The sequence below is a fragment of the Esox lucius genome, chromosome 4 (genome assembly GCF_011004845.1).
Source record: "Esox lucius isolate fEsoLuc1 chromosome 4, fEsoLuc1.pri, whole genome shotgun sequence".
NCBI lineage: Eukaryota > Metazoa > Chordata > Actinopteri > Esociformes > Esocidae > Esox > Esox lucius.
Genome location: NC_047572.1, coordinates 4,403,124 through 4,419,525, shown reverse-complemented (window position 1 = coordinate 4,419,525; position 16,402 = coordinate 4,403,124). Strand labels below are relative to the sequence as shown.

Sequence of the window (16,402 nt, the reverse complement as noted above, 5' to 3'; positions counted from 1 at the left end):
ACAATCGTAAACAATGATGAAAGATTTGAGCAACTGTTCTGATGCTACTGAGTGAAGGCGTGTACCACTCTTTTGCTTTTGTTTTTTTATTTGACACGCTCAGTTCATATGAAAAAGACATCTTGTAAAAACATCTGCGATCTCCTTGACTAGTTAGCAGGTATTCTCACAGAGTTAGTGTCATTTCTATGTGGTGTTGTAATGTTCCTCTCTCCACAGCAGCTGCCGAGAGAGAGAGCTGCAAGGGAGAGTTGGGAGAGAGAGTAATTAAATGCAGGAGAAGGGGGTGAGAGCTGGGGAGTGAGTAGACAGTGAGTAGAATGAAGAGAAAATAGAGAGAGAGGGAGACAGAGAGAGAACGAATACAAAAGAGGAAGAAACAAAAGACAGAAATTAATCAAGAGAGATGGATAGGTATTGAGCGGCGAGGGTACTGGCAGTTCAGTGGTCTGAGTAAGTCCACTGAGGAACAATATGGATGGTCTTGACTGCAGGCTGTGGCTGGCGGCCCACTGGAGGACATGCTTCACTGCATGGGCTACTTTTTCATTCAGAGTGTCCGAGCATCTCCATTGAGGGGCCGGTTCGACCCACTGCTTTGGATAGACTCCCACTGAGCCAATGGAATTTTCCTAGTTTCTAGATACAATGAAAGAAAACTACCCCTCCCACCACAAAAAAATTAATAAAAAAAACAGGCAGAGAGGTGACTATATTCAATATTTCTATATTTTGACTATCTATATTTATTTGGGAACAACAAAATCACTTCCATTTGTGGGCCGTCCACGGCGGGTGGCCACATCTCCACTCTCGCTTCCCTCACTCCCTTTTGTTTATGGACCTGGGAATATCTTTTATAAACTGTATAAAGCTACACATCAATTCCACGAAACCCAAACAATGTACCATTACATTTCTTTTTCCTTTGCTGCAGAGTGTTAAAATATACATTCTTTCCATCCATATGCGTACTTCATTTGACAGACATGAAAAATGGGTTCATTAGGAGGGGGACCCAACACCAAACCCTGTGGGATGCCAGTTGCTCTGAGCCGAGGTGTGTGCTGCTCCATTCAACCAGTTCCATTATCATTCACAAATGACTGCCTTCACTAACTTCACTCTTTGGGGGCACGCAAAGCTGTTGTTCTTTCCACATTAAGTACATAGTTTGGGGCACAGGGGGGTGAATACTTGACAACGGCTAATAAATAAACTAGAAATTTCTCAGGATGTCGATGACATGGCCTTGCAGTAAAGGGAATGCCTCTGGGGTGCCCAAGAAAATGAGTTTTCTTGCCAGAGAGGGAAGAAGAAGGGAATGATAAAACAGGCTCTTGCACAGTAATGGAGAGAGGAGAGTAAATCACGTTAACACTCACCACATTGTACAGGCCGATGCACCAGCGCTCAAACAGAATCTGACCTGAGAATCCATTGACAAAGGCAAACCAGATCTGAAGGAGACAACAGCAGAGCAGAGGACATTAACAGTTCATCCTGTCAGAAAAAGGTTATTTAAATAAAAACATAATTTAATAATTTAGCATACATTGTTTTTTCCAGAGCAACTTTCAGGAGCAATCTGGGTTAACAGTTTTGGTCATGAACAGAGCAACAGCCTTTTCACCTTGTAAGTTGGGGATTCAACCTAGCAAACTTTCATTTACTGTTTGGATATTCGCCATTAGAATTGGGTTTATTGAAAACTGTACTTTGTTTTGGGAAAAAAAACATTTTGCCCACAATGGTTTCATTTCTGCAAATGTTTTTTCTTCTCCCACCAAACAGAACAGTTTCTTTAATTATGATATAAAGTGTAAAAAGGTGGTTTAGCCCCCTATGAGTCAGGGTGCATGCTTTCCATCAAAGATAGAGGAGAGTGGCGCCCGCATTAGCAGATAAGCATCAGTCCATCAGTGTTTAAAGAGTACCTGCGGATATCACACCATTACCTAAGACGCCTGAGGGAACATTCTTTACTGTCTTATGGCAGCAAAGATCCTCCATATGGAAATGTACTACACATACCTTCAATTCCTAAATTGTCAAGATTTTTTTTTTTTACAGGGATTGCTAATGTAGTGTTGTAATCAGTAAGAAATCATGGCATTCAGTAAACTTCCATAAAAGGAAAGAATGGAAGAAAAGCGTTCCAGATGATATGAAACAAGCTAAAAATAAATCTAAATTCTAATCTTGGTTCTTTTGAAGTTCTGACATGTACTGAACACATCGTTAGTCTCAGAAGGTGTCGATTGGATGAGAGACTGGGGCCTTGGGTCTCAGTGTCACCGATTTCTACAGTGTCATATTTCCCATGGATTTAGCCCAGGTTTACATTTGAAAGTTTACCAATCCCACAGTTTTGCTCCTTGATCCAGCCATTGACATGCAAGTGACAGTCAGCATTAGTAATCAAGGAATGAGCCAGGGTTTGGAGAAGCTGGCGGGTTGAAATCTGCTCACCAACAGGGGAGGGGAGGATAAGACAATATTGCACATTATTGTACAATATTTAAAACACATATGCAGCTTATCAGAATGAATCTTCATTAGTTGGGCTTGTCCAGACGGAGCTTCGTCTGTCAAGCAAGAAAAAGCCTGTGCTTTAGGAAAATTGACATTTGGCTGTTTGTTGCTATAACACAATCATCTACTGTTAACAATTACTTTGGGAAACATAGTTCAAACACATTTACAAAAACGTATTGATTTCCTGGACATTGTTTTCCATTTGTGATGTTCTACTGCTATGAGAAATGGCAAATCAGGCTGGCTGTATTTGTGTCATTGTGTGGACAGACAGTGGTGCTGAACAGACCCTGTTATTTTGGCCATGGCTGTTGAAGGGACATCAGGTTTTCGGTGTTCAGCCATGGCCAGGCTGCAAACATTTCCTCGCTTCATTGAACAGCATTATGAAGGCCTGAATTGCTACAAATTCTCAGTTTGGACAAAGGCCTTGTGAGGGCTGTTGCTCACTCTCTGCACGTCCAATTTCCAAGCCACCAGCTCAGGCCGTTTTCCCATTCAGTCGGGCGAGCCAATGCACCAAATGTGTTCCCAAAACAAGTGGCTGTCACCCACCCACCCCTTCTGTTCATTCCCTTGGGTGAGGAAGAGAAGAAAGCGTGTTTGTGTGTGCGAGCTCCTAAACCAAAGGCTACACCACCACCTCCCCACAATTACCCCACCCACCCATTCCAGCTCCCGCTTCTCCCTACTTCAGGGGCATTCTACCATGAGGTTGGTTTTTAAAGGGGGGCACACTGGTGGTCAACACTGTTTCTCTTTCTTGCTCACACATACAGGAGACACACAGGAGAACATGACTCCCCCAGAGGCATTTTTTTCTTCATTGTGCTCCCTCACAGACAGGAATCCCACGGTCTGCCATACAGTGCCTCCTCCCCAACATAGAAGTTAATAGCGGTTTTAGGGTCTGCCTTCCTTGATGAATGGGTACATGGGCACCGTCACTAAGGGTTGCCACAAAATGAGGCGAAGGCCACAGAGCAGGTTGAACCGGCTGTGTGCTGTGGCTAACGAGTGGCTAGCCTAGCGGGAGGGTCAAAGTGCTGAATTAATTAATGTCCTAGCTGAATGGGGAGCTTGGGGCTGGAATATTGTTCTCCTAAGTTTAAAAGAAGCCTATTCAAAGCCTGTGGTAACGGCTTCTGCGTGAGGGTTTTGTCCTTGTCCTTCGGGTCCTTGCTAGCACCCCTCTCTCGCTCTCTTTAGACAGATGCATTGATTTGCTCATTAGTGAAAGGAACAGGGAGTGTTTTTTTCCTCTTGCTCCTCATTGAGCGCTACTTGGCAGAGGGGTGTGGCTGGCCTCTCTCCCTCACTATACATTCTCAGAAACCAAGCTGGGGGGGACACAAGCTGGGGAGGCCAAACCACAAGAAAAAATGGTATAGGAAGGCAAAGGAGAAAGAGGAGCCGGTAAATACATTGAAAACATGTTGAGGTGCAAAGGAAGGCCATCACTGTTATAATGTGGGATGGGGCAATGGCTGGTGACTGTGTTCACAGTATGTGGGATCATCCTTGTAAACTCCGCTCTACTCTGGGTCCTCCTCTCTCAGCCTCTAGGTGTTCTACAGGCTTTCTGCAGCCCAGCAGAATGAGAATCTTGTAATTACCTCACAAATGCCACTTGTCCATCAGCCTCAGCGGGGCCGGTTGACTATATGTCAATCAAGCCACAAGTGCCCAGCCGGACCGGTCATTGAATGGCAAGGTCATTTAAAAGGGTCTCTCAGTTTGCATGTGGCTAATCCTTCCATTTTGTGTGGCTGTTTTGGTTCGGTGGGTTTAGCATTGCAAGTTTATAAACAGGGAAAGTATAACTGCTGTGTTAAACCTCTTTTGGCCTGTTTGAAAATACTGTCCTGCTCCGTCATATTTACAAAATTGTGATATACCTTAGAGTGTGTTCTGTCAGTCAAATACCCATTCCCAGATCAGCAGGCCTAGAAAAGAGAGGCATCAAATGGCAGTCCAACCCATCACTCTATGAGAAACTGCTCTGTCTGCCTTACTTACCTTCTCTCAATAAACTATCCACCCAGGCACCCAGCAAAATACAACAATTACTACGCAGCTGCTGTTCCCACCTGCATAGAGCAAGGTACACCGACACTCATGTTCCATACAATTGCCTTGAAAGTACAGCCCTTTCACAGCTCCAGGCTTTTCAAATGGCTAAGACGTAATGTTAGACAGAGCAGAAAGTGAACAAAGACCTCTGTTATAGTTTGCCCAGTCATGGTATTCAGTTTCTAATTTACACTGTAACGGACAATGTTAAAAATGGCCTGGGAGCAGAAAAGGGGGAAAAAAAACATGCGTGAGTAAAGTAAACCTATTAGTGCAACAACGTTAGCTATTAGCCCTCCCCTGGATTTCCAGTGACTTGCATGTCATGCCCTTACAAAACAGGGGTGTTTGATATACTTTACTAAGCACAAAAACATTGCTGAGATCCCCCATTTTGTACAAAATCTCCTGAAGCACGGGAGCGACGAGGAGAGGGACATTTTCAGGAAGTAACAAAAGGTGTGCTGGAAGGGATCCGAAATCTAGACTGTACGTGTTAAGAGAAAAGCCCTTCTTTTGAAAAGGGAACTGGCGCGTTTGAAAGAGGGCTTGTAGCTGGATGCATGAAGAGGCACATGAAACGTTGGGAGGAATTTAGAGGGGGGAACAAAATTAGTGCACTTCGCTCAGTATCCTAACCTAAGTCAAGACCGTTTCTTATTCACATAAAGGAAAGAGAGCGGGATAAAGGGACAGGTGTGTGATGACAGCCACTGGGATTTGCAGTCACCAAGAGTTTTGCTGACTACATCAGGTTCAAAATGTGTTTCCCAGTGGGTGCAATGCGATTCCCCAAAGGCGAAAGCAAAGACAACAACAATAAAAGGGATCAGTATTTACATTAAAAGGTGTAATTTCTGACCATAAATTTTTTTTGCAGTGCCTTGACTGCACGTTGAATTTAATTTAATTTGTTTTTATATTTGGTGTTACATACCTAGAAGATATGATGGAAATACAAGCTGTACCGTGGTGTGTGCACAGAGTAAAAGGTAAAAGTTAAACACTAAAACACAAGTAATGTAATTTATTTTAAGAACACTCCAGGTGATGGAAATGAAACATGTTATTAAATAAATGTTTATGTTAGCAGAAAATTACATGGTTGGACTGTTTTGTTAATGTACAATTTACGCTACAAAGGGGGGTGGAATTCGGACCACCAAATTTAAGTGAACATTTAGCGAAGATTACGCATATGTTCTGTGGTCTTTCCATTATCACTTGGGATAGCCTGCAGTTTATTAGGCTAAAGATGAAATAGACTTGAAAGTGACAAAAGTGCACAGGGTTGTTCTGAGGGTCTCACTCTGGTAACCAGTTGATTGATCGGTGGGTACAGTTTTAACAAATAAAATAACAGCTGTTCTTAGGTTGTGCCTCTAAGTGTAATTTAAGAAACAATCAAGTCTGAATTTAAAGAATACCTAGAAATAGCAGGACTATTTATTTAATTGTCTAATCTCAAACAAGTTTATGCATTACCAAATGCAATGTAGTTAATATACAACAAGAATAGGGTCATCGCAAGAATTGAGCCTTGAGGAGCACCCATAGATATCACCAGATGTGGACAACAGGCCTTGAAACTTGAAACAGTTTTGAAACCAGGCTAGAAACATTTGAGAACCCTATGCTGCGGAGTCAATTGATAATGATACCATGGTTGGAAAAAAAGTTAAAAGCTTTAGCCAAATCAATAAAAACAGAGGCACAATATCCATTTCCAAATCCATTTCCATGCAACAAAATGTAAATTCCACGCAATCCGCTATGGACATAGACATTCAAAGATAGTGAAATGTTTGAGGTTACACTAAGATTTACCACTGCACACGCACTAAAACAAGGATAAAAAAAGGGGTTCACAGGTCAAGTGGCACAGAAAGAGGATGAAAAAGAGAAAATTTTAAAGGACTCATATTTCACACATGGGTTGACTGTCACATCATACAACCCTTGGTCTCAGTGCTGCACCGGGTGCATTTAGTCTGCTGTGGGTGACATTCTCATGACATCTGGGTGATCTTCAAATGATATTCGGTTGCCCCTGAATAGTTGGTCTTAGAAGCCCCTTGTCCAATCCTCCAGTGCACCCGGGAGCACAGACAGATGTCTCACTTTGACTGGAGAGGGGAGCGTGTAATTCACTGTGTCTGTATCGCTAGCCCAGAAGGCAGACGTCTGAAGCCAAAGGAATGCCAGCCAAAAGCTTGGGGTGTAACTGTCAAAACCTGTTGAAAAAGTAATGTGTGATATTGGCCTAAGTTGGCCTTCACACTAGAAAGGCTCATATTTGTCACGTGTAGTATGTGTCTACAATGTCCTTAACATGTTTGGTATAAGCCTTCTAGATTAAACTGGGCTTTTATGTAATGTGCAATTAGTGTTTGGACCCCAGGCAACGCTAAATAAAAGTTAGACCGAAGGCTTATTTGTTTCTTCTACCTCCTGTTGCCTCTCTGCATCTGACTTGAAAAATCTTGAGAGCGGTTCCAGAGCTGCACCTTCCTTCAACAAAGTGTGTTGGGGTGTAAATCAAACCATCCGGGCACCTTGTGATAAAGTTGTTACTGATTGCAAGCCCTTAGCTTGTCAGGTCACTCTTGGTCATAGCTCTGAAGCTGCTATCAGCACAAGGCCTGGAGCTTGTCAAATGCCATCACTGATCACTGGGGGGGTCAAGAGGCTCACATTGAGTGGTGCAGAATTTCTACCATCTATACTACAAATTTCTAATATTTGCTATTGTAGTCTTGGAGGCAAGCTTCCACAATAAAAAATAAATAAAAATCAAAGGCTTAGTACTGTATATATTTCCCAAAACAATCAGCTGGTTTCTGGATGTTCTTAAAGATCTGAATGCCTTACTTAATTTGTGTGTTAAAAATGACATGACCTTTAAAAAACACTCTTCTAAGTACATATAAATACAATCAACAACTTAAAAACAATGTTAGAATAACATGCCAAATCTGTGATTTCTGTGTGGACATATCTGCATGAAAGGTTTAAAAATAAAATTGAAACAGAAGTTTCATTTAATTTAGGCAACTATTTAAAAATATTTTAAGTTCTCACTACAACTTGCAACGAGGTCATGTTTTTCGTGAACAGCGGGAAATTAAACATTGTTAGATTAATTTAATTTTACAAAAGGTTCTATAAATATTTGCACAATCACACCTGCAAAAGCTGGTACAATATAAAGCAAAAGAGAATTGATAAAAAAATGAAGGGTTATTAAAAGGGAACAGTAAAAATAATTAGTAACGGCTGGCCTGCTATTATTTGTTTGAAGTTAATATATTTTTGTTTAAAAAAATAGAAGCAGAGTATATTTTACTTATTTATATCATAACAGGTATTATATACCTTTATATGAACTAGGACAAACTGGCAAAATAGCATGCTGGGCAGGGGTCTCTAAAGTTTATGACATGGGAGCATGTACAACAGTTTTTCCTCTGGAAAATGTTCTTGCTGTGGGGGGGAATCTGTGGTAGACATTGTCTAATTCCATATTACAATGAAATCATATTGCTTATTCTAAGTATAATCCAGTAATTTAGTAAGTCCATTATGTGTTTTGGCTCTGCTCACTTGTAGAGGATGTGCCTACAACAGGTAGCTATAGTTATGGCTGAACTGCTCATGCTGTTATCGTTCTAAGCTGAAGTTTGCAGAGAAGCTGGTGAGACATGTAGACTAACCATGCATAGGAGGGGGATACAGTGGGCTGTACTGAATGTATATAGGCCTGAGCTCAACTTTCAACTGGGAGCTCTTGAACTGACTCTGCTGAGAGTGTTGTTAACTGCTCCAGGTTTGCAAATAAAGCTTGATTAAGCTTGAATAAAGCTTTAGTTTAGAATCTACAGTCTCTTTGCCGTTAGTGATTTCCATGACAATTTGGCGACGAGGATGAGATGGCTAACTTCCTTCACTGATCGTTCCTGGGAACTCCAAGGTAAACTGTGCACAGGGACCACAACCGTGTGGTTCAGGGAACTCACACTCCGTCTAGGCCAGAGCAGAAAGGACCTGCCTCGGACCTGGCAGGGAGCATCAGTGGATGGATATGCCATCCCCAACATAAAAAAAGTAATGGGTGAAACTGAGTTTCTTCTTACAATAACTCCGTTGGGGGAAAGTTTTTCAGACCTTTTGATAAAACCTGTTCGGGCCTGTGTGGCCCCTCGTGGAACAGGCTGTGCAGTAAAACGTTTTTGGGAAACTGTAATTTATCGAGGCCAAAAATAAATAAATAATATTAATTAAAAGAAAGAGAGAAAGGAATTGACAAAATTGTATGGTTTGGTGATGAGTGTGAAAATAGAGATGTCTCCCTCATGAACTAAAACTATTTTTGTATGTGTCATCTGTTTTGAGTACAAGTGAGGGGGAGCGGATACATCATTGGAACTGGCAGCAGTAAGAACAACACCTGCCTGCCAGATCCACTGATTGGACCAGTAAAGATAATGGTGGATAAGTGGGACAGGGATGTCTCAGGACAAGTGGTATGGTGGCACAAAGTAACTGATTTTCCATTAAAGGAAACATTTAGCAAAGCTAAGTTAAAAGAATGTAGAAGGAAGTTGGAAGAGTTTGAAAAGAGTAAGAAAGGAAAGAAAGATAAAATAAAGTGGCATAAATATGGTAAATGGGAGAGAGATGCCGAAAGAAGGACTGAGAAGATAATGGTAAAATAAAAGTGTGACAGAAAGTGAAGAATAGGAATAGAAAGGATGACGAGCGTGACAATCCACCTCCTTACTGTCCTGCGCCATTCCAGCTCCTTACAGCTCCTGTACCAGCACTGGTCCCGGGCCCCTCTCCATCTCCAACCCAGGCGCCGCCCCTGCCACTCCTCTACCCGAAGCTGGAAAACCTCATGGTCTCCCCTACTGCTATGAGCAAAACTGTGAAACTCACTTGCATTGGGTGGGAGACAGTACCTCTACTGACTGTGATTGAACGTTGTAAGCATGCGGAACAGCAGCAGCAGTCTGCTGATAACAAGGCTACATCAATACAAGAAAAGGAAAACACCAAGCTCCAGGCTGCTCAGCTGGTCAGCAATTCGGCGGAAATCAGGGAGAAACTGGTGGTTTTTGGAAGAGTGGAAGAAATCAAAAGGGAGGACGAGGCTGAGGGAGAGGTGGACAGGGGATGGAGTGGGGACCAGACAAGAGATCAGTCATGTTACAACTGCGTTACATATGGTCACTTTAATAGAGGGTGCCCTGACCTGGAGAGACAGGACGTTGTGGGTGGCGGGTGGCACACGGGACCACCACACAATGTCACACTCAATAAACCTAAGGATGACTAAAGTGTGGCGGAGACAGCTGACAGAATTTCACAGAAGTAGTTCCTTAAGAGATTTACCATGTCCAAAGATATCCCATGTGTTACCATTATGATCGAAGGTAAGCCCCTAAGTTTTCTAGTAGATAAGGGTGCTGAAATGTCTATTATCATGCATGACTCCATATTGAATTTTCCCATGTCAGATGAAACTGTGTGCAATGTAGGTGCTTTTGGTGTAGAGACGATTGAATCCTTATCTATGCCTTCTATCTGTAGATAAGGATTCCAAATCGGCTCAAATTCATTTTATCTACATGTTGCACCTACAGTTTGGCTGGCAGAGACCTCATGTGCAAATTGGGCATGAAAGTTACCTGTGAACCGGATGGTCCAGTGATTTCACAGCCACAGGAGGACTGTCAGATACTAATGCTGTCTGACATTCAGACAGGTCCAGATTGGCATTATGCATGGGATTTACAACCAGATGCAGACCTTATGCGCCTTAGTGAAATCTACTCCATTGTGTGCTCTTTCTGCAAACAAAATGGTTCTGTCATGCCTGAAGGGGGATTGCATTGCACTTCGCATTTCTCCCCATTGGTTAGGGACTTAAACTACGAGAAAAGATGGCTAGTCAAAACAGGGTCTGAGACTGTGATATGCAGGAATGTATATATAGGACCAGATCACTGTGTATTAGCGGCCCAATTAACAAGCAAACAACAATCATTGTTTGGCTTTACTGATAGGATACCCCACATTTCAATTGCAGAGAAAGATCAGGTTAACTGAGAGGATGCTGGCCCCTGGCTGGAAACTGTGCTGAATGTGAATGATTGGATTACCATGAAAGACGGTTCTAAATTCTCCCCTACATTGCATGTTTGGTGTGTTCCATTCTATTAGGCTGCCCCGGCCCAGTGGGGTGTTCATGGTGTTGACAGATCTATGCCTTAGTGCAGATGGTCTCATTGCCAGTTGTTGATTCCCTGCTGCTTCAGGGCCTTCCTGATACACTGTGGGCTAAAGATAAGTTTGATATTGGACAAATGAAGGGCGTTCAGCCTCTCACAGTCACACCCAAATTGTGGGCTTGTCAGTGAAGGCAACCGGGCAACAACACTTGTAATTGCAGGCTTGCTGAACCAAGCTTGCCTGGTTCCTTTCCTGGTTTTTCTTGACATGGTGAGAAAGATGGACGGACACCACAGTAAAATGAATTCAACGGAATCACTGATATACAGTGGGTATAGATATTACTTTCCAGAAAAGAAACAACTGCTCAAAAGGCAACATGAAGTTTACTGGTTAGATATTCTAACCACTAAGGTACCTGTCCGCCCAATTGCAAAAACAAAATAGTAATGTGCCAGTCTTCGATCTGTAAACCTATGCTGACATTTTATACAAATACACATGATGTGATCAGGGTTTATGTTAGATGGCAAAAATCAAAAACCTAGAGAGGACACAGGCTCCGAGGGGTGACCAGTCCTCTTCTGGCTGTGCCGGGTGAGATATTAAGAGTCCAATTGGAATAATTAATAAATGTATCTGGGCTAAATCCAGAGTCTATTTAAAATTAGACTAGGTCAGAAGTATGACCAGATGGACAAGGACAGGGACAGCAATGGGCCCCCCAAACCAGGTACTCCGCAGGTGTGGACCAGGACCTCATGTCCTCCTAAAGTTTAAAACGGGAGAAGACTGGGAAAATTCAGAAAATGCATTCATCATATCAACAACGATTTATAGTGGAGAAGGAGAACTTTGTGGGGAAGAAGAACTGACCCAATCCCCCAGCACAATAGTATAGCAGGGTAAGACCTTGGAACTGAGACAGGGGGTCCGGCGACACTGTGGCCCTACCCGGGGGAGGCCCCGGACAGGGCCCAACAGGCAGGAAATCAATCCACTCACATTGCCAGGCATCAACCAAAGGGACACCCACCAACCGCAAACACCCTGAATGAGACCTATATGATCTGTTATGCCAAGAAAACAGCAAGCCTCTGCTCGCTCTTACAGTAAGACATTACACTGAGTGTTTGGTCATGTGACTATGTGTGGTGTGAAATTCAAAAGCTGCACACTTTGGCATCAACTCCAGCATACGACTCTGAAATGTCGAAGGCGAAGCAGACATCCCCAGGTCAGTTAAAACATTTTTTGCGAGGGTGCAAATGAGGCCAGCAAGACCTCACAAATGTGTAGTTATTTGAAATAGCCTAGTTATTTGAAATAGCCTTCCTCATGTAGCAAAAAATGTTTCAACGCTGAATATGCAACGGGACAAGATACATACATTTATATACATACATTTTAACGTGCATTATCTAATTAGGAAATAAGTTCGGAAATGACAAAATTCGACTTACAATATTAGTCAAAATATTTTACACACGCTTGCGTGATTTTTCCTTTGGTCAATCAGAGTTGATGCGATAAATAAGCGACTGAAACGCATTTGTCTATTAAATAATAATGTTGAGAAATTAGGCTACATTATGGTGCATTGCAAAACAATTCTAAACTAGATTTAAAAATACTGAAATTTAGAAGCAAGCGAGTTTAAGTATATGATCTGCGTTTATAACTGTCCCCAGAGCTGTCAAATGTCCTGACATCTTACGGAAATTGACATAATTTGCATGGTATTTGTTGAGACGTTTCTACCATTGGCCTCAAAATCCCTTATTCAGATTGGAAACATGATTTTGGAATCAAAATATTGTGCAAAAAGTGCAAAATTATTTGTATCAGGCAATTATGTAGTAATTGCGGCAGCCCTAGTTGTAGCCTATATGCTCAGTTCGCAAAGATTGTGAAGAGTTCATTCGGCTGACTAATTTAAATAAAAAACATTTGTTGGATCACAGCGTTTGTGTTTCATTGCTGTACATATGTCCGGTACCTGTTCTATATGGCCATAATTCTGGAATTTTAACAGCCATATTAATTGTCAACAAAGAAATCTAGCGTCATCTCTGGATGTGATACACATGATGCGCATTATCAGCATGATGTCCAGAGGCACATCCACTCTGGACATGAATAATCTGAATAATCTATCAGCATGTATTCAACATCTTTGGTTTTTACCAGCAAAGAAGAATATAGCCACTGTTACGTTAGTTGATAATATCTGTTTGCTTTTATTTGTAAAATAAAGTTATCAAAGACGTACATTTAGTATCACGAGAATACTGGTTTAGACGCATTTCAAAGAATGATATTTAGATGCATTTATTGTATTATCTGAAGGCCAATGCTATATTTCTGCATTTGAAATTACATATTTAGGATAGTATGCTGCAGGAACTGAATAACAATCACAAATCTCTGATCATACACTTCACCAAATTCAAACCTAAAGAAAACATTGATCTTAATTGCTGACCAACTAAAGTACCTCAGTAAAACCCATGCAAATGCCGGTTTGAGAACCCCTGGCCTAACCACTAATGTCACACCTAACAGGAAACCACAATGTTGCTGGATATTGAGAGCTTTGAGACTTACCTCAATGATGTACAGGACGATATTCTTGTAGAAGCAGTACAGAATACACTTTGCTACACGGTTGTAATTCCAGGCGCCATGGACCAGCAATAGATTCTTTAAGTACTTGAACTGTGTGGGAGGAAAGAGAGGTGCCAAGATCAATGAATAACTAAAAGGTTGTAACACAGTCGTTATACAATATATACAGAGTATTCATCGACGAACCAGGACATTGGCTAATCCTGGAGGAAATGCCTTTAGAGGAACTCTTAGATTAAAGAATGCAAATCTTATTGCTGTTTGACTTAAGAGCCAGAAAGGAGTTGAGGCAAGATCTTCACGGACACATTCCATACATTCCATTTCTTGTAACATTATGATTTGGCCTAGGATTAGTTTTCCCCTAAGTGGTGGAAAAGAGGTGAGCCAGAGAGGGATCTCCCAGACCAACACATAATACCTAAATGGATTTCTGATAATCCCACTATTTTGGGCACACACTGAACGCCATGTTTGTGAAATTGCTTGATGATAAATGTGGATTAGATTGAGGAAGGATGCTCTTAGGCAACCTTTTGGTGTTAATCAAGGACCAGCTTTGCTTTTACAAACAAAAGACATACTGTAACACTGGTGGAGTAAAGCTCAACATTTTTTCCAGTAAGGCAACAAAGACATAATTGGAAGGGACAAGACCTCTTTTTGGAAAAAGCAGGGATAATAGTGTATTCCTTAGCAAATGGTGGGGTGGAATTCTGGTCTACTGATGCCCAGCACCCCAGGATCAAACGGTCTGTAATCCCATAGCAGTGAGCTGATGACTGATAGACAGCAGAGGAGCCTGGACTCTGTCCTTTATTCAGCTCATCAGTTTCACTGAACTGTCTGTTAGACTTAGTGACAATAATGAAGGTTTCACAACATGCTACAGTATCATGAAAAGAAAAAACAGGCTGAACTAATTTTCTGAGATTCTAATGTTAAAACTAACTACCCTTGTATGGTCACTGGGAATCACATTTTATAAGGTGCGCCGTAAAGTGTTTTACATTAAGCAGGTCCTTAAAAAGTTTGAGTTGAAATATCTTTTTTTGCCCCAAGAAATCTAGTATTATTGCAATACTAACAATTACAACTATGGAATCACTATCCACAGGTCTAAAACTCTTATGTTTAAATATTAAGGTATTATAGTGGTGAAGTACATACCTGTCATGCTACCCAGCTAAAAAGGCTATAAAATACACTGACTGCAGTGAGTCTGAACAGGGCAATAGATTATACAGTAGAAAAAACTGAAAAAAAAACATCTGCAATTAGAAGGATTGATTTGATTGCACAGCAAATTGACAGCAAAACACTGTTAAATGTCAATGAGAGCCAAACAACATGTCTGAGAGGTAATTCAATATTGCTACCATGCAACCTTAACCGATAATGTCAATCCGTCTGCTCTAGTCAAATACAAACGCTTTCTGAATGTCATGTGAATCGCGAGGGCACTTCAGATAGGGTTGAGTCCCTTTTAAAGTAATTTAATGCTACAGTACAGAGAACTTACTGTTCTTTAGTGGCCTATTGATTTGCCTCACTCAGAGCCTGTGGATATATGAATACTGAGTATGTGAGCAAGAGTACACCATGTTGTAGAGCTAGAGAAACTTAATTTATCCATGATATTTAAGCCTTGTTTCTTTTGTTATCAGGACAATGCTGCATATGCAGTATCATCTATGTAAAGGTACTTTCCCGAGATGGTAGTTACAAATTGTGCGTTATTATAAATGTTATAATGAAGATGGGTAACAATATCATTTCCTAACAATTTTCGGTGTCAACAGATGCTCGTGCTCACCTGTGTTAGCAAATAATGTGTCATAGTGGACACACCAACACAAAGTAAAACGCAATTTAACATAACTTTCCGAACTTCTCACCGACAGAAAGAAGAAAAGGTTGCCCCTACATGCTTATATTTGGTCTGTGTTTCATTGTAGACACTAACTATTATAATTTCAAACTGGCTCTTTTTGTACTTTGCGGTAACTTCTCAGGAGGCTTCACCTGTGCGATTGAGTAGTCAGAGGAGTTGGCGGCTTGCAAACCCTCATTTCCTGAGATTCCAACCCCCACATGAGCCGTCTGGATCATGCCTACATCATTGGCACCGTCGCCGATGGCCAGCGTGATCACCTTCACCTGCTTCTTTACCATCTCCACCACCTCAGACTTCTGAAGTGGAGACACCCTAAAAGGAGGTTGACACAGGTCATTACAATAAGATACCTTTATGAAATGTTATCCCCACACAGTACATTTCTCCCAAGACTTTTTTTTGTTCCATCTATTTTTGTGTAAAATAAAACAACATGGGAAAACAGAAATGACATGCTTGATTAATTGTTTTTGTCAGGGACCTAAAAAAAAGAAATCCACCAAGTAAAGGTATATAAGCACATAATTTCATATAATGTATTCAATATCATTGTAAGCTGAGTGCAGACTTATAAACAAACAATTATTTACAAATGTGAATGAGGTTACACCTACTAACCAAACCACACGAGGATGAGGGTGTACTCAAAACTGAGACAACCTCTTTGAAAACAATGTTGCTTTTGAACGCAGGCAATTCATCTAATTTTCTTTACGATTATTCGATGACAGACATTTTCCTTCCCCGTCTGCTGATCTCACCACCCCTGAACTCGCCCTGACCTCCCTGGCTGCTTACAGATTTAAGGCCACTTGTCATGTGCGGAAGAATCTGCCAACTCTTGTGGCACCTCCTTTATGGGCCTGCCGAATTTCACCCCTGAAATTTCTGATTCTTACAGGCTTCTGGAGTGCCAAGCTACGGAGCATTCTCTGACCTGGGTGTGTCCCCAAAATGGGACAGTCTTAATAGTACACACTAGTTGTGGCCAGAGGTGTAAGGGCTAGGGCGCTATATGGGATATAAGCCTAT

The 16,402-nt window shown here is 41.5% G+C and overlaps 1 protein-coding gene across 9 annotated transcripts in view; it reads right to left on the bottom strand.

The window, feature by feature from the left end:
- atp8a1 (ATPase phospholipid transporting 8A1) overlaps positions 1–16,402 on the bottom strand; it is a 231,901-nt gene that overhangs the window by 33,305 nt on the left and 182,194 nt on the right. For all 9 annotated transcript variants that reach the window (XR_004575679.1, XR_004575681.1, XR_004575680.1 and 6 more), the window contains 3 exons: positions 15,499–15,682; positions 13,453–13,563; positions 1,386–1,460 (listed from right to left, as the gene is read on the bottom strand). Coding sequence is in view for 5 of the 9 variants with exons in the window: in XM_013132813.3 (XP_012988267.2) it covers positions 1,386–1,460; positions 13,453–13,563; positions 15,499–15,682 (370 nt within the window). In the remaining 4 variants the exon portion in view is untranslated. The remainder of the gene's footprint in view (positions 1–1,385; positions 1,461–13,452; positions 13,564–15,498; positions 15,683–16,402) is intronic.